Source organism: Macaca fascicularis, chromosome 9 (genome assembly GCF_037993035.2).
Source record: "Macaca fascicularis isolate 582-1 chromosome 9, T2T-MFA8v1.1".
Lineage (NCBI taxonomy): Eukaryota > Metazoa > Chordata > Mammalia > Primates > Cercopithecidae > Macaca > Macaca fascicularis.
The window spans coordinates 59,605,339-59,624,453 of NC_088383.1; the positions used below are offsets into that span (position 1 = coordinate 59,605,339).

At 42.8% G+C, this 19,115-nt stretch overlaps 1 protein-coding gene across 7 annotated transcripts in view; it reads right to left on the reverse strand.

Annotated features, from left to right (window-relative positions):
- The window catches only part of LOC135965095 (arf-GAP with GTPase, ANK repeat and PH domain-containing protein 5-like), an 80,651-nt gene that overhangs the window by 14,389 nt on the left and 47,147 nt on the right, over positions 1–19,115 (reverse strand). For all 7 annotated transcript variants that reach the window (XM_065520770.2, XM_074001649.1, XM_065520769.2 and 4 more), the window contains 5 exons: positions 13,468–13,560; positions 6,605–6,676; positions 4,919–5,147; positions 4,477–4,545; positions 2,121–2,189 (listed from right to left, as the gene is read on the reverse strand). In XM_065520770.2, coding sequence (XP_065376842.1) covers positions 2,121–2,189; positions 4,477–4,545; positions 4,919–5,147; positions 6,605–6,676; positions 13,468–13,560 — 532 coding nt within the window. The remainder of the gene's footprint in view (positions 1–2,120; positions 2,190–4,476; positions 4,546–4,918; positions 5,148–6,604; positions 6,677–13,467; positions 13,561–19,115) is intronic.

Genomic DNA, 19,115 nt, shown 5'->3' on the forward strand with positions numbered 1-19,115 from the left:
TAAAAACAAAACAAAACAAAACATGGATCTTTACACAACTGGAAAGTAATCTATCTTAAATTTTATTTATTTATCTTTTTTTGAGACAGAGTCTCACTCTGTCACCTAGGCTGCAGTGCAGTGGCGGGATCTCAGCTCACTGCAACCTCAGCCTCCTGGGCTCAAGCGATTCTCCAGCCTTAGCCTCCTGACTAGCTGGCACTACAGGCACATGCCACCATGCCTAGCTAATTTTTTTTTTTGTATTTTTAGTAGAGAAGAGGATACACTGCATTAGCCAGGATGGTCTTGATCTCCTAACCTCGTGATCCAACCACCTCAGCCTCCCAAAGAGCTGGGATTACAGGTGTAAGCCACAGAGCCTGGCCTAAATTTTAATTTTAAAATGAATATACAAACATAATTGGACATGGTGTCTGCAGCACAAAAAATCATTTTTTTCTCTCTAAAAAAAGGCCAGAATAATAAAAGCCCCAAGAAGGACTTGGGTCATGCTTTGTTTCCTACACTGTGTCTGCCTTTGATGCTGGAAGGGCCTTGTATGCAAAAGTTCCTACCACTGAAGGGTGAGAGACATGGAATAGCTTTTCTTTTACCGCTTCCATGCTCTCTAGGTGAGAGAAGCCAATGGCTCTGGAAGGAGCTGGGAAATACAATTCTGATATGTGTTGGATATGTTCCCCCTCCAAACCTCATGTTAACATGTGACCCTTAATGTTGGAGAAAGGGCCTAGTGGGAGGTGTTTGGGTAATGGTGGGGGATTCCCTATGAATGACTTGGTCCCATCCCCATGGTAATAAGCAAATTTTCATTATGGTAGTTTAAAAGAGTGTGGTACCGGCCAGGTGCAGTGGCACAAGCCTAATTCCAGCATTCTGGGAGGCTGAAGCGGGCGGACCACCTGAGGTCAGGAGTTCGAGACCAGCCTGGTCAACGTGGTGAAACTCCGTCTCTACCAAAACTACAAAAATTATCCAGGTGTTGTGGCACCCGCTTATAGTCCCAGCTACTCAGGAGGCTAAGACAGGAGAATTGCTTGAACCTGGGAGGTGGAGGTTGTAGTGAGCCGAGATCACACCACTGCACTCCAGAGTGGGCAATGGAGACAGACTCCATTTCAAAAAAAATAAATAAAAAGAGTGTGGTACCTTCCCCCTTCCCCTCTCTCCTCCCACTTTCACCGTGTGGAACCACCTGCTTCCCCTTTGCCTTCTATCATGATTGTAAGCTTGCTGAGGCCCTCACCAGAAGCAGATGATGAAGCCATGTTTGTACAGCCTGAAGATCTATGAGCCAATTAAACCTCTTTTTGTTATAAATTGCCCAGCCTTAGGTATCTCTTTACAGTAATGTAAAAAATGAGCACAAATTCTAACCAGAAATAACTGATTCAAAATGGACAAAGTCTACTCAAACTATAAAAACAAAAATTAGAAACTCCCATATTTTACTGTGCTGCGTTACTTCACATATTATTATAGAACCCTCACTTGTATTCTTGCTGTTTAAGTCAACTGGAAAACTTGGCTGTGTATGGCTTTTTAGCAAACAAATGAGAATTTAACATAACATTAAGGAAAATAAGCAGGAGTAGGGCATGTTTAAATCTACATTACATCAAATGAAAAGGTTAAAAACTTAAAAGTTTTGAGTAGCATGAACTTGGATGTGGTAAATGAATGTGGTCAGAGGACTGTGTGAGAGGAGGCCCAAATCACAGATTCAATCCCTGATGATAAACACCTGTGTTTTTTTAATTTGTTTAAATGAAAACCAAGCTGAAGCCTAAGTTCTATCATTCAGCTTTAAAATGTACTCTTTGGAGCAAGGGAAAAGGGACCAAGAATTATGAATAAAGAGAAATCCATGGCTCCTCCATCACATGACAAATTGTGTTGATAAAAAGATGGCAAAATGTATAAACGAAAAGTTTACATGTTTTCACCAAAATGATAACAACTAAAGGAAAGTGTATCACACATTAAAATAGGACAAGTGGATATGTGAAAAGTTGAAAAATTTAAACCAGTATGAGTTTTTCTAAATACTTCCTATAATACACCTGATCAAACAAGAGTTTGTACTGTTTCTCTTGGTGGAAAAAACAACGTTGTCTCACCATCTGTTTGAGAGTTCCTCTGGAATATTGTGCTTGCCTCTGCATTGGCAGAAGGGTTACACTCCAAAGCTATATGCATAGAGGGAGAAAAGAAAAAAAGAGGTAATCATCTATAAAAATTTATCAATTCATTTATTCAACTACTGCATTTAGGCTATTTCACTACATCTACGTCTATTCTTATCCATTGAAATGAACGTATAGACATAAGATAGAGCCAGGCAAGATGGCATATGCTTGTAGTCCCAGCTACTCAGGAGGCTGAGATGGGAAAATCACTTGAACCCAGGTCAGGAATTTGAGGCCAGCATGAGTAACATAGTGACACCCTCCTTTATTTAAAAAAAAAAAAATGAAGAGGTAAATGTCGGCTTTGAGTTGTGTAAAATCAACTTTGCATAAAATAAATAAAGATGTCAGTAAGTTTTAAAAGACAGGTCTATTTTATAGGCAAAATATAAGATGTATTCTAGAGTTTTTTTTTTAATTTTTAGAAGTAAATTCAGCATATCTGTCACTTTCATGTCATTCTGAGGACACAGAACCTCAGTTTTGTTGAGTAGATGTCCTCCACAGTCATGTGATATCTGTAAGTCTTCATTTCTTCATTAGCAATACATAGGGAGAACATAAATAGGCCTTATTTATATCGGAAATGGCCAAGTGAGACATACATAAACTGTGTTATAATCCTAAAGAATGACAATAAAGAGCCATTTTGGGGCTCTCATCCAACACTACCCATCTACTAACTGGTGTGTAACATCACTCAGAGCCTTTCCTTACATCACCGAACAGAGTATAAGTTTACACAAGTACTTACATGCTTTGTGTATAAAGGTATAATCAATTAATTCACATATTGGTTTATTCTAAAGCAATCCTTAAATATCTTGAAAAGAGAGGACAGTACTTACAAGTTACAAAGTCACACTCATCAGGTGTCATAATTATCCTGCCTCTTAAAAAATTAAGAGCCCAACCGAAGTTTAAATAGAAGAGCTATAAGACATTTCCTCTACAGTAGTGAAATCTCTGGCATTTAAATGAAAAAAATAAGCCAACTGGATTTCACATCTTTATGATGCAATGTTTTCTATTTTGAAAATTTTAGTTTTTATTCAGGAATCATATTATTACCCAGAATTACTTTTACTTAGATTCATCTCTCCGCAAGATTTTAGAGGCAAACCAACTAATTGTTTTATCTTTCCTACCGCCTCCCATCCCCCGCCTCTCCCAGCAATGTAGAGACTTAAAAATCTCCAACTTTCTTCCTTTTTTTTTTTCTGTGAGACGGGGTCTCGCTCTGTTACCAAGGCTGGAGTGCACTGGCACGATCTCTGCTCACTGCAACCTCTGCCTCCCGGGTTCAAGCAATTCTCCTGCCTCAGCCTCATGAGTAGGTGGAACTACAGGCATGCGCCACCACACCTAACAAATTTTTGTATTATTTTAGTAGAGATGGGGTTTCACCATGTTGGCCAGGCTGGTCTCGAACTCCTGACCTCAGGTGATCCGCCCGCCTCGGCCTCCCAAGGTGCTGGGATTGCAGGAGTGAGCCACCATACCCGGCCAAAACTCTAACTTTCTTATCTTTCAACAAGATGCTACTGTCAGAAGGGGAAAGGACAAAGGGGGAGCCACAGCAATGAACACTCTTACAGGGAAGGTCTGACATTTTTAACCTGCAATCTTTGCATTACATATTAAAAGTCTACATTGACGTTCTATGTCTTGAAAATTTTGACCATGAACCAATCCCCACCTCTCTTTTAGAATAAGGAGGTAAATAAAGTCTGTTAAGTCACCAGAATAAATCTGGAGACACATTTTGTGTTAAAGTAAGAATTTTAAAGTAATCAGAGCCTCATGGGTAAACTCCTTTGACAAACCCTCCCCCCATCCCCACACAACCATTTTTCTGCAGTCCTGGCTGTAACATTTCACACCTTTTACAATTATTTTAAGCACCCTCCTTTATTTCCTCCTCCTGTGTTCAAATTACAGTTAGAAGAAACTAAGCAGCCTCTATCAAGGTGACTTACAGCAGCCCATTAAGAATACCATACAGCCTCTCCCATGGCAACCTCCATTCTGATTTTAAATAAGAAATCCCCGAATGTCTGAATATGAACTGTCCTGAGATTTACCTACTTTAACAAAGGAAACAATTAGGCACTTACCTGGTTCCTTCACTTAGGTACCATGTGGATAGGTACAAAGAAAAAATAAGATGGCTGCTGGAAAGTTGGGATATTTGAGTTTTTATTGAGAAAAGGAAGAGAATGGTCCAAAGAAGCCTCAACAAAGTCCCACAGGATGATAAACAGAGATACAGACAATGTTGTCTCACCATCTGTTTGACAATCCCTCTGGAATATTGTGCTTGCCTCTGGATTGGCAGAAGGGTTAAACTCCAAAGCTAAATGTATAGAGGGAGAAAAGAAAAAAAAGATGTAACCATTTATAAAAATTTATCAACTCATTTATTCAACTGCTGCTTATTCAACAAGAAGAGCCATAAATAAATGGTCCCATGGCAGCCTGGGAGAATGAGACAAGAGAGCAAGAACTGGGTGATTGGGAGGGGAGGCAAAAAGAAACTGACTGGACTCTGTGGGGAAAGACTAAGGGGTGGGAATGCAAGGCAGAGCCAGCTCTTGTTCCTGGACAGCCCCGGGAAAGCTGGCTACAGGTAGAAAGGAGCTCGAAGTGGGCGATGCCTCCCAGGGGACCTTGGGGACAGCAGTAGCCAGAGGCAAGCCCAAGGCAGATGGCACCCGTCACCTCCTTACCTTCAGGCATCTCCCGGTCATGGATGTGGTGCATGTGGAGGTCCTCACCAACTTCAACAGTCACCTCAGCAGGCTGCACAGCAGCAGCCATAGGCGCCCCTGCCATCCCATCCCCAGCTCCTGCCATCCTGTTCCCAGCTCCTGCCATCCTGTCCCCAGCTCCTGCCTCATAGATGTCGGACTCAGAGGGGCACACTGACCCCTGCGGCTGGTCAAACTCGGGGCTGTCCTTGGGGCACACACAACAGGTCAGTACGTTCCCCATGGGGCACCTCTACTCCTGTCTGCCACGACCTGTGCCTCTGCTCACAACTTTGGCCACGCACTCCTGCTGCCCTAGGGTGAGGCTATGCTGCACTTGCAGAGATGGTCTTGCCCACTGCTCGCCTGACTACCTCACAGCCCGGCCCTGGTCCCGGCTGGGGCTGCGGGCCAAGGCCCGTGCCCTGCTGAATCCCCTGAGCTGACTTGTCTGGGAGGGTGAAGACTTGCCAGCTTATTCAATAGGTTGTGAACCCAACAAGCGCTGAGAGACACAACTGCCTGAAGAGAGAACAGAGGGAACTCCTCCTCCTTCTGTAGTCACCTACAGACTGAAGCCCACTGGCCCAGGTGGGAGCACAGGCATGTGGCACACAATGCCCCACCCCACACATCACAATGCCCTCCCCGACAGCTCACAGTGCCCCACCCTGGCTGCCATCCCTCCCCAACAGCTCAGAATGCCCCTGCCTGGGCTGCCCCACCCTGTGGCTTATGATGCTGCTGCTCTCCTGGCCCCTCCTGCAGTGCCAGGTGGACTAAGGTTTTCATTCATCACCAGCTTCCTGAGCTTTTTAGTCCTAAGAAAAGCACAGGGTAGTTCGTTACTTGAAGCCATCTTCCTCTCTGAGTTCTATACAAAGCCTCAGTAGAGTGGGCCATTAGCAACTAAGTTGAACAACTTTTACTTGCTGACTGAATATAGATACACCTGAATTGCTGACTGTTTTTGTAACAAAACATTCATCTCCTGTCTTCCAATGAGTGGTCGTTTTTGTCTACAACTTGACCACAGCAATCCCTGGGGCCCTAGCTTACTCTCAATAAAGAGTTATGGCTGTGTGTCTTGAATGACACCTTAGGACCCATCCTGCCTCCACCTCCTTCTCCATAAAATAGAAACCTAACTTGTCCCTCTAAGCTTTGAAAGGCTAAAACGTACCAACTCTGTTTTCTCCCCGCTATTTCTTCCTTCTATGGCAGGGACTTTCAGATTTTCCTTCTTTTACTAACAAAGCACTAAGCATGATTTTGTCATACAAAATCGAGATCCATAAAGTGGGTTACCACCGTCCTAATTCAATAAAGATGAATACTCGACATGTGGCAAGCAGTGTGCGCCTGACAGTGTCCTCACTATGCTATGCTCATTTAACCCTCAGAAACAGTCTCATTTACGATTTTACAGAAGAAGTGGAGATAGAGAAGGTAAGTAACCTCCCCAAGGTCACATGACTGCTAAGGGTGGGGCCACAATTTGATCCCAGGTAGTCTGAATTTCCCAATTCCTCAAGCATGGTTATCAGAAAATATATCAGTTTTCACACTGATATAAAGAAATACCTGAGGTTGGGTAATTTATAAAGGAAAGAGGTTTAATTGACTCACAGTTTCACATGGCTGGGGAGGCCTCAGGAAACTTACAATCATGGCAGAAGGGGAACCAGGTCCGACTAACATGGTGACCGCACAGAGTGTGAATATGTGAAGGAGCAACTGTCAAACATGTATAAAACCATCAGATCTCAGCTGGATACAGTGGCTCACACCCATAACCCTAGCACTTTGGGAGGCCAAGGCAGGTGGATCAACTGAGGTCAGGAGTTCGAGACCAGCCTAGCTAAAGTAGTGAAATCCTATCTCTACTAAAAATACAAAAATTAGCTGGGTGTGGTGGTGCATGCCTGTATTCCCAGCTACTCAGGAGGTTGAGGCAGGAGAATTGCTGGAACTCAGGAGGCAGAGGCTGCAGTCAGCCAAGATTGTGCCATGGCACTCCAGCCTGGGCAACAGAGCAAGACTCCATCCCAAAAAACAAAACAAAACAAAACCCTGTAAGATCTCATGAGGACTCACTGAATATGACAAGAATAGCATCAGGAAAACTACCCCAATGATCTAATCACCTCCCCCCAAGCCCCTCCTTCGACACATGAGGATTATGGGGATTACAGTTCATGATGAGATTTGGGTGGGGACCTGGCCAAACCGTATCAGAAAGTACAGGTAGAAGTCAAGCTTGGACAGGAAGTGGCATTGTAGATTATTATTATATTTTTAGAGGAAGTTTTCTCTTGTTGCCCAATGAAATTGTTTCTCTAATTTCATTTTCAGATCGTGTCTTGCAGATGTATAGAAATAAAATTGATAAATGATTCTGGCCATTAACCTTTTATGCTTCAATCTTGCTGAACATTTTTTTTTTTTTTTGAGATGGAGTTCACTCTTGTTGCACAGGCTGGAGTGGAATGGTGCAATCTTGGATCGCCGCAACCTCCACCTCCTGGGCTCAAGTGATTCTCCTGCCTCAGCCTCCCAAGTAGCTGGGATTACATGCATGCACCACCATGCCTGGCTAATTTTGTATTTTTAGTAGAGACGGGGTTTCTCCATGTTGGTCAGGCTGGTCTCGAACTCCCAACCTCAGGAGATCCGCCCGCCTCAGCCTCCCAAAGTGCTGGGACTACAGGCATGAGCCACCGTGCCCAGCCAGATTAGTATATTTTTAAAACAACTTTTTTTTTTTTTTTTTTGAGACAAGAGTCTCACTCTGTTGCCCAGGCAGTGGCACAATTCTGGCTCACTGCAATTTCTGCCTCCCGGGTTCAAGTGATTCTCATTCAGGTGCCTAAGCCTCCCAAGTAGCTGGGATTACAGGAGCCTGCCACCATGCTCGGGTAATGTCTATATTAGTAGAGATGGGGTTTCCCCATGTTGGTCAGGCTGATCTCGAACTCCTGACCTCAGGAGATCCACCTGCCTTGGACTCCCAAAGTGCTGGGATTATAGGCATGAGCTACCACTCCCAGACACAACATTTTTTTGATATGAATTTTAAAATGCCTCCCCTTCATTCAACATTTATTAAGTCCCTTCTACATGCCAGACACTGTATGTGTGAAATAGTCCCAACTCTCAATGAGTGTAGGCAGATACACAACAAAGGCTTAAGGAGTTCTGTTTTCTGAGACCACACTGCTGGACAATATATGAACCTGGGATGCAAGCCCACCTCTATTTGACCTCAAATTTGATGCTGGGTGTTTTTAATTTTATTGTGGGAATTTCAGTCATTAAACCACAAAAAGGTGAGAAGTCTCTGTCAGATGTGTGTGTAGCAGTCTGTTTAATAAGGAAGAACTGAAGGAAGCTACCAGACCAATTAAGAGACTTTATCTAAAGGCAGAGTAATGCTAAGGGCAGTGGCAGTGGCAAAAGGGGAGGAAAAAGTCTGTGATCATTTGGGAGACAGAATAGGAAGTGCTTGGTCACGAGATGTGAAAGAAGAGGGGAAGCAGAGGAAAAACAGACCTGCTCAGGCTCTGCTGGGGAAGACTCGGTACGTAGTGGTGCCTTCCTCCTGGCAGAGAATGTAGGAAGGGAAATAGGTAAGGAGGAAAAGACAGTTTTTTACTCTCAGTGTCACATTAAAATGGAACTCTCTGATCAAAAGTTGAATATAGGCCGGGTGCGATGCCTCATGCCTGTAATCCCAGCACTTTGGGAGGCCGAGGCGGGTGGATCATCTGAGGTAAGGAGTTGGATACCAGCCCAGCCAACATGGTGAAACCCCATCTCTACTAAAAAAAGTACAAAAATCAGCCGGGTGTGGTGGTGGGCGCCTTGGGAGGCTGAGGCAGGAAAATCACTTGAATTTGGGAGTTGAAGGTTGGAATGAGCAGAGATCCACCACTGCACTCCAGCCCGGGTGACAGAGTGAGACTTAATCTCAAAAAAAAAAAAAAAAAAAAAGTTGAATATAAATCTCTGTAGTCTAAGTCCATTTGTGACATCCCAACATGTTTTCAAAAGTAACACACATACTAAATCAAGCCATCAAGAGTAACTGGGGAAATTTCCTAAAATTTACACGCTAAGAATATCACCATTTTTCATTTATTACTTTCACTGAGCAACTTTGAATCTACAGTTACAGCAAATGAGGCATCTTGTGTAAAATAAAGCTAATACATGAAACAAAACATTTAAAATTCTCTTGTTCTCAGAGAATGGAGGAAGTAACTGAAGCCATGGGCGTGGAGGTGATTGCCTTGAGAAGTTGTGTACAGTAAGGAGAAGTGGGAAGAAAGATCTGGAGAATAGGGTGATTTACACGGCATTAAGTGAAGCCTGCAAAAGTGAGCACTGGGAGTCAAGAGACCTGCGTATGAATCAGGAATGGCTGCTCCTGTGAGTTGTTAGAAAGGAGATGATGCCTTCTTTTCATTTCTATAACAGCAGCACCTAGCACAGTGCCTGTTCAATAGGTACTCAGCGTGTATTATCCCAATGCACAGAGTCAAATTTTGCCAGGAGGGAAGGAAAACTACAAATCAGCTATGGCAACTTAGTGATTGGGCTTGTGTGTGTGTGTTAGCTGGGTGTCAGGCAGTGGGTAAAGTAGTGAACTGGAGGTGAGAAAACAACGACACAAACTCAAGGCTTCTCTTCCCAAGTATTTGGCTGAGAAGAGAGGTGTAGTAGTAGTTAAAGGGAGATACGTGGTAAAGAAAGCCTTTTATTCCAAGATTCAACAAAAGCGTGAGTATACTTCTATGTTAAAGGGAGAGAGCCAACAGAGAAAACCCAGTTTTGAGGTTAGAAGGAAGAACGAATGCACAAGGGCCCCAAAAGGCACACGTACATGCAATCTGATCAGAGACAGATTAGCTTTGTACGCCTACAAAAGCAAGAAGGGAGAAAGGACCATGTGACTCTAGGGATATTTCTGGTAGAGGAAAGGTTTAGGAAAAGATCTTTTGATGATCTTTATTTTAACAGACTTTCTTTAAAAAAAAAAATAAATAAACTACTGTGGGAAAAAGGACATTACGTACAGAAAAGTCTACACTTCTTGATACAACGAACTAAAAAAAGTCTGATATACTAAACAAAACCCAAATAATGTCTTCCCTAAAAGTGGGTAACTTGAAAAGCAATTTGAGCAAAAATCAAGGAGTTCAATTATAAATAAGCATATCAACAAAGTGAAAGATGGGTTTAATTTTTCCCACAAAAAGTTAAAAGAAATAACAGCAACTTTAGAGGAACAGGAAAAAATAATTAATAAGAAAATTATATGCAATTGCAAAATGTGTGAATATTTACAAACTCTAACATATAACTACAAAACGGACCAGAAGAATCATTATCATAGGAAACAGGGTCATTTCAAAAATCAGAGCAGGAAGGATGATTCATATTTAATTTAATTCTGTGAAAATATTTAAGTAACGTTTGAGGACAAAAATCAGTGATATGTTGAAATGTGGGAAACCACAGTGGAAGGAAAAAGAATTCAAGAAAGCTCAGTTTCGGTAACTAGTATCTAGTAAAATCTTCAGGATCTAGAGGTTACAATCTGTGTTAATAGTGTCTGAAGACCTAGAAATGTCATTAGATACCATTTTGGATAATTCTTGTAGACTTGAGATGATGTCTATTTAAAGTAACAAAATAGTGCCTATATTTCTGTATTCATTACAGAAAACAATTGGATATGGAAAGGAAACTAGAATGCTATGCCACAATCTCCAAAGAAAGATTAGGGAAGTTTCAGCTTAAAGCAACAATAATCACAACAAAATTTTACAACCCTTTGTAAGCATATATGAAAAACATACAAAAAGTTTGTAATGATCTTTTCTTAAGCTAAGAGAACAGAAAAAAATGAGAAAAATTAAAGTATAAAATGAACCTTTGGTTTAGAGGTAAGTAACATTTTATGACAGTCAGGAGATCAGGGTTGCACAGTGTATTATGTGAATGTTGTGACTCATTGGTTTCATCTTGGACATCATAACTTGACATTTTGTAAAAGTGATTTTTCATGAGAATTTTTTCAGGTGCCCTATAAAGTCCTGTCCCATGAGAAGTGAATAATAATCTTCCATATTCTTAAGATATCTTAATGGCATCCTCTACAGTCTTCCATTGTTTAGGTAAAGCTGGGAATCATGTTTGGGTATCGTCTCATCCAACTACTTTACCCATCCCCATCATAAGTCAGGAAGGTCTTGGATATTTTCTGCTCTAGCAATTAATTCATCATTAATCCTGGAGTTATTTGCAATTCGTCATTTGTCCTACTTCACTTCCCGTAAGCATGATGAATTTAACCACCATTAACTCCTAAGCCATATTAAATTTGTACATCTGATTTGACTTTGTGAGCAAAAGTTCTATGTCTATCCTGTAATTCTTGCCTAGTATGAAACTTACTTGCAGTAGAGATTGTATTTCTGCACTCATACACCTATGCCACTTGCACTGTTACTGCTGGTCTGGCTTTCCAGGGGTCATGATAACCTCCTGGGTTCTCTGGAAGAGGGACATATTCTTCAGGATGACGTTGTAATATTTTGTTAGCTAAAATCGTCTATCTAAATGAACAGTTCCTAATGTCTTGAGTAATAAATCTGGTACTTTCTATTTTTCTTCGCTCGTTGAGTTGATGTGGCCAATTCCTGAGGTTGGATAATCAGGCCAGTATCAGACTGGTCTTTGCCAGAACTTTTTGCCTAATACATTTCTCTACTGCTTTCTACAGGTCACTGGATGTTAATATGGGTTCTGGAATGCAATTTTAAAAAATGTCTTGTGAATGACTTGCAACATGGTCATTTAATTTTCAAATATAATTTGCAAGTGAAATGCGTAGGACTCCAATAAGGCACAATGACCTAGATCCTGGGTATGATCCCCTCGAAAGAGGCAAATAGTGAATTGAGCAAGCTCACTCATGTCTGCTTACACCAGTCACTCCTGAACTGCTCAATGGCAGGCAGGGGGAATGACCCCTGGTTGGCAGATGCCCACTCACTATGATCCTGGATTGGACATATAGTTACCTTGAGTCAGGCCAGTCATGTGTTGTTGGACTGTTCCTTGGAGATACACTCATTAGTGACTGTTAAGGTACCTGAGTTATTAGGTGCCTGTAGACTATGCCCAGTGACATGTGCATTAGGCACAAAAGCTCCCTAGCTGTGCTGACACTGACTGAAGCTGTGAGGTTTCACAATGACACGTCAGCCAAATACAGATGCTCAGATTTACCATTTATCAAGGTCTTCACACTATCAATTATGCAATTATCATTCTACACACAGGCAGTGACAAAGGGAGTAAAAAGCCACAGCCATGGCTCGGGAGACCAGTGTACCTCCAGAAGAGTCCAGTGGGTCCAGAAGCCCTTTGGATGCTGGTCAGAGGCTCCTTTTGGGCAGAGATCACAGCGGCAGCCAACAGATCTGGAGAAGTCCTTAGAGTTCTTATGGACAAAGCTTCTGAAGGCAACTTACACAAGACCTTTCTTTGCTGGTTTTATGATTCTCTGCAGATGGGTCTATTCTCATTATCTCAGTCACCTTTCACTTCCTATCAGTTCGTTTCAGGTCTCTCATGATCCCAGGCAGCAGTAGTTGTTATCACTTGAGTTCATTCATATATGTTTATCTCTTTGGGGATAGGGGGACAACTTCACTGTGCACTTAATTCTACTGGAGACGAGTGACCACATTTTAAGACAACAAGATCACAAATTATCACATATCATCAGGGCAGACAATAGCTACCACCTGGGGCTGAAAGCAGGTAACTCCATTTATTCTATAAACATTTCTGCCAGTTGCCATGAGAGACTTCCTTTCCACCGCCTGTTTTTCACTAGGTTTGAGTCTGAACTGCTAACAGTCCACTGATTTCTGGGTGAAGGGACTGACTGCACCATCCTAGCCTGTCAGAGCACTTGTCCCAGTACTTCCACTTTAAGAGTTTTTCACCTTGTCCAGAACCACAGTCCATTAATCCCCTCATTTTCTCTCTTAAGAGAATAAACAGGCTGGGCGTTGTGGCTCACGCCTGTAATCCCAGTACTTTTGGGGGCCGAGGCGGGCAGATCATTTGAGGTCAGGAGTTCAAGACTAGCTTCACCTACATAGCAAAACCTCATCTCTACTAAAAAAAAAAAAAACACACACACACAGAAAAATTAGCCCGGCGTGGTGGCAGGCACCTGTAATCCCAGCTACTTGGAAGGCTGAGGCAGGAGAATCGCTTGAACCCAGGAGGCAGAGGTTGCAGTGAGCCAAGATAGTGCAACAGCACTCCAGCCTGGACGACAGAGCGACACTCTCTCTCAAAAAAAAATAAATAAATAAAAGAGAATAAACAACACATCTCGTGTACACACCCACACCACTTTTACCCCACATACCAAACACAAAAAAATCCAATCTGTCTCCTTCTACCTAAGCAATTTTAGATAGTCACTTTCTCATAATTACCTTAAGCTCCCTGACTTGCTGCTCATCCTTCCTCTGGCAAAATCTCATCCCTGGATGAGTCCCACTTTGTGTTTCCTCAACGACACCACTCAGCTGAACCAGAAAAAAATATCAAAAAGTGGTCAGAGATATCATCATACATTCAATTTACTTACATAAAAAATTAGCGCTAAATGTTTCCAGAAATCAATAAAAGTTTCTTTTCTCCAATGACATAATTTCTTCAGAAACCCAACATGTATAACCTATCCTTTCTATGTTCTTCTAACGTTTATTCAACTTCTCTCATCTGATATCTTGCCAAATCATTCAAGGAGAAAATATATCCCATTAGGCAAGAGCCGACCATATTCCCATCACCTGAGAAAAGAATATGCACAGGATGCGCCCACCTCCCCTTTCTCTGCTCATCATGTCAGAAAAAGTACCCTTCATTTTGTCACAAGGAAAATCTGAGATAAAAGATTTAGATGGCCTGTAATTGCAGCACTTGGGGAAACCAATGAAGGCAGATTATTTGAGTCTAAGAGTTCAAAAGAAGCCGAAGCAACTTAGGGAAACTGCATCTCTCAAACAAATACAATTAGCCTAGCATAGTGGTGTGGTGGCACGTGCCTGTAGTCCCAGCTACTCAGGGTGGGGAGCACTGAGGTGGGAGGATCACCTGAGCCTGCAAGGTTATGGCCGCAGTGAGCCGTGATCACACCACTGCACTCCAGCCAGGGCAACAGACAGTTTTAAAAGGATCTTCTCTGTTAAAAATAATCAAATAAACAGGTGGCCATGAGGCTGAGATGGTTGCAGTACACTCAGTTCCTCCTTAAACAAACCAAAACTTGACTCAGTGTAAATAAAAAAAAAGGAAACTTAAGCTTAACCAATCGGAAACCACCAACTAACATCTAACTAGAGACTTTCCACTGTAATGTTGCAAATGAGGCCGCTGCTCTATTTCACTCAATCAAGTATTTTCTTTTTCTTCCACATTCACCATATAAAATTCTCCCCCAACTGTCCCTAAGCCTCTCTGTAGGACCTCTGAGCTGCCTCTGAGGACCTCTGTAGGACCTCTGAGCAGTCAGGGGCTGCCTAGTTTATAAATTTCTGGATGCTCAAATATCTTTTCTAATGTTTCAAAGTGTCTCTGCTGTAGGAGGTTGTTCGTGGAGTGACCTGAGAGTGTACAGGAATTGAGGGCATATGAGATATCTGGACTCTGCACCCCATTTTGCTGTATACTCAAAACTAGTCTAAAATAATAATGTATCTTTAAAAATCTATAACTATCATGTCTCCAATTGGTCGGAGACAGTTCTATTAAAGCTCAGAAAACCCTGGTTAATAAGCTAGTTCTGACCCAACTGGTAAGAAGAGGCAGGAAAGCCCCAGGCCAGGGGAGTATATTGCACATGCACGCACCAGGAAACTGGAGGAAGCTTGGAGGCCCTTTAGCCTGGTCCTGAGCCTGCTGAAACTGCAGTTACAGGCACAGATGCCTGGGGCACCAATCTGAATCTGCCAACATCCAAGGCCACATGAACACAAATGTGCAGAGTCTCCTCTGCCATTAGTAGCTAAGGATGTTAGACCATGATTGGACTAGGATGGGAGATGAACTGAGAACAAGAGATTCTGTAGGCTTTTGTTGTCTCTTCCCATCCCCAAGCAACAAGTGATGAACACACACACATACACACACACACACACACACACAGACACTCACCCCATAGTGACTAACAGGATCTCCCTCCAGGGGGGTTAGTGAGGGGATGGACTAGGGTGTGCTGAAGAACTCCACTTGGGCTCTGCACACCTGGGAAAATGACCATAAAACATCCCATCTTCACTGCTCAGAGAAGGCTAGATCTGCTGTGAGCTAGAAAGCCATGTGGGGGCAGCTGAAGAGTCATCGAGTAGGAGAAAGCTGACAGCCATGTGTTCCACAAGCCTCTGGTCTTTGTTCAGGCAGCAGGCACTGTGAGATGTGGCTCCTTGGCCCCTTCCAGCCACCACCTTGATTGCATGCTGCAGGAAAAGACACTGAAGCCCAAGAATGGGGTCTTGCTCACCACAGGATGACAGCTCAGTGCAGAGCCGAGCTATGGCCCAGGAGGCAGAAGGTGGGGATGACCCAGGCTGAGCTGGGGGATCCAACTGAACATGCACTTACTAAGAAGCTGTGGGCTGCCGAAATGCCTTGGGACCCCAGTCTGGGTCTAGAACTGCAGTAAAATAGGCCACTGGAAAAAGTTCTTGGTAAGCCAACACACTTTTGCTATCATCCACAGGCAAACAAACCAACCCCCGCCACTTCTCACTCCCTGTGAAAGCCACCTGCCCCTCTGATCGACCACAGCACAATGGTGTCACTCTGTAAGGCACAGGTAGACAGAGCATCCAGCCATGCACACTCCAGGGCCCACACATGTCCAGAATACACTGGTTCTTGTTGAGACTCCACTCTTGCAACTACAGACAAAAGCTCCCCACTCTCCTCAGCCACTCCCAACAACTGAAGGCCTGAAAACTTTCATGCACGCCGCTATGGTCTAAGCCACTTGTGGCAGTTTTGACTTTCATTTTCCTGATAATCAGTGATGTTGAGCGCCTTTCCATATGCCTTTTCACCAGCTGGATGTCTTCTTTGGCTAAATGTCTATTCAAATCCATTGCCCCTTTATAAATCTGCTTTTCTGGGGGCTTCTTGATGTTTTTCTCTCTTTTTTTTTTTTCCTATTTATACAAGTTCCTCAGGTATTTTTGATATTTGTTAAAATGATTTTCAATTCTACTGCCCAGTTATAAATCTGCCTCTTTTTTTTTTTTCCTTTGAGACAGAGTTTCCCTCTTGTTGCCCAGGCTGGAGTACAATGGTGCAATCTCGGCTCACAGTAACCTCCATCTCCCAGGTTCAGGTGAGTCTCCTGTCTCAGCCTCCCGAGTAGCTGGGATTACCGGCATGGGCCAACATGCCCTGCTAACTTTTGTATTTTTAGTAGAGACGGGGTTTCTCCATGTTGGTCAGACTGGTCTCGAACTCCCGGCCTCAGGTGATCTGTCCGCCTCAGCCTCCCAAAGTGTTGGGATTACAGGCGTGAGCCACTGTGCCTGGCCAATTATCCCTTTGTGTGTGTGTGTGTGTGTGTGTGTGTGTGTGTGTGTGTGTGTGTGTGTGTGTGTGTGTTTGGAGGGGGGGTGGGGGAAGAACAGAGTCTCATTCTTTCTGTCACCCAGGCTGGAGTGCATTGGTGTGATCTCGGCTCACTGCAGCCTCCGCCTCCTAGGTTCCAGCGATTCTCCTGACTCAGCCTCCCAGGTAGCTGAAATTACAGGTGCGTTAACACATGCCCAGCTAATTTTTGGATTTTTAGTAGAGATGGGGTTTCACCATCTTGGCCAGGCTGGTCTCAAACTGCTGACCTCAGGTGATCCACCCACTTTGGCCTCCCAAAGTGTTGGGATTACAGGCGGGAGCCACCACTCCTGGCCCCTTTTTGTGTTTTAACATCAGTCAACACTTGTATTTTAAAACAATAACAATGAACGGCGGTACCTTAGAACAAGGGAATTATACCTCTTCCTCTTGTCCTGATCCTAGTGCAGACATTTTGTCTATAAAATGTTATTCACAGATGAATTCATGAGAACATTACTGTGACTTTCAAATCCATATACAAGTCTATGCTCATTCATGAATATTTCAATAAAATTAAACTAATAGCAAAAAAGAATTCCAGGATTGAAGCAGTTTCAGGAAAAAGAAGTTGGCAGTATGAAGTAAAATAGTAAAAAAACTTTTTTTTAAAAAAAGGGTATATTTTTGTCCACCACTTTTTTAAAATTATAGTATTAGACAATATGTATATATATACACGTATATATACATACACACACACACACAGATATAAAGCAATGGAAGTGGCATTGTTTTCATACTAGTCTAGAATATTAAAATATATGTATAATGTGGTCAGCAAAATAAGGCCCCCCAAAGATGTCCACAGATTCCTAGAACCTTACATGAAAACGGTACATCATACATGTGATTAAGGTAAAGACCTTGACATGAGGAGACTACCCTGGTGCTATGGAAGGAACGTTGTGTTCCATCAATGTTCATGTGTTAAAATCCTAACCCTCAAGGTGATGGTATTAGGAGGTTAAGCCTTACAGGAGACTCTGCCCTCATGACTGGGATTAGCACCCTTATTAAAGGCACAAGGGAACTTGTTTGTTCCTCTCATCATGTGAAGACACAGCAAGAAGGAGGTCTCCATGAGAAAGCAGACCTTCTCCAGACACCAAAACTGCCGGCACCTTGATCTTGCACTTCTCAGCCTCCAGGACTGTGAGAAACAAAGTTCTGTTGTTTATAAGCTGCCCGGTCTAGTGCATTTCCTTGTAGCAGCCTGTATGGATTAGGACAGTGGGCTCATATGGATGATGATGGCGTCTCCATTCAGGACTAAGTAAGCACATGAGTCCTTAACAGTGGAAGAGAAGGGGGAAGGAAAGAGCCACAGAGACATGTGGCCATAGAAGAAGGGTCCATGAGATGCAAGGTTGCTAATGGTAAGAGTGGAGAAGAGCCCAAAGCCAAAAAATGCAGGCAGACTCCAGAATGTGGAAAAGGCGAGAAAAAAAGATCCCCTAGAGCCTCTAGAGATGAAGGTAGCCTTTCCACCACCTAGATTTCAGCCCAGGGACATCCACATCAGACTCTGACATACAGGAGTGTAATAAATTTGTTTTATGCCCTGACATGGTGGTTTGTTGTAGCAGCAATGGACTACACACACACACACACACAAACACTCCCCACTACACACACAGAACTACATACATCCTGCCCTTCAAAACTGAGGCAAATACACTATACATTAGCATTAACTTAGCTGGGTGTGGTGGTGCACGCCTGTAGTCCCAGCTACTCAGGACGCTGAGAGGGAGGATCACTTGAGCCCAGGAGTTTAAGACCAGCCTGGGCAACACACTGAGGCCACATTTCAAAAACAAACAAAAAACACAACAAATCTTTGATTAAACTCATTTCCCAAATTTGAAGAGGAGACAATTATTAGATAAAGAGGAGAAAAGAGAAAGGTAGAGCTGCTGACTTCTGTGGTGGAAGCACAGGCACAGGTCCAAACATACTCCTGTCCTCCTGGCTTTCCTGTCTGTTCTCTTAAGGGACACATGAACCTCTCAAACTGAAGCATGGATCACAGACCCATACTCAGAACTCAGTGCAGTTTTGTGCTATGATTTTTTATACATCTGTGTCCTTGTTTCTGCCTCCTGTTCCCAACTCCCTTACTCTAGTTAGAAAAAAAAAAAGGCTATTACCAAATATGAGAACATCCTCATGTACTAATGCCAACTGATCACCAGCTGGTTTTCTTCTTTTACAAAGTCATAAATCTTTAGGCTTTAACACATCTTCCAAGCAATAGAATGTTATTTTCCAGTTCATTAACACAAATTCTATATTTAAAATGAAGGCTTCACAAGCTTATTTAAATAACATATTAACCAAAATAGACTGGCCATGGTTCAAACTGACATTTTAATTAAATGTGATGATAGGTTGAGTAACCTAGCAGTACTCTAAAATGACTTTTGGTTATGGCTTTTTCCATATTATGTTT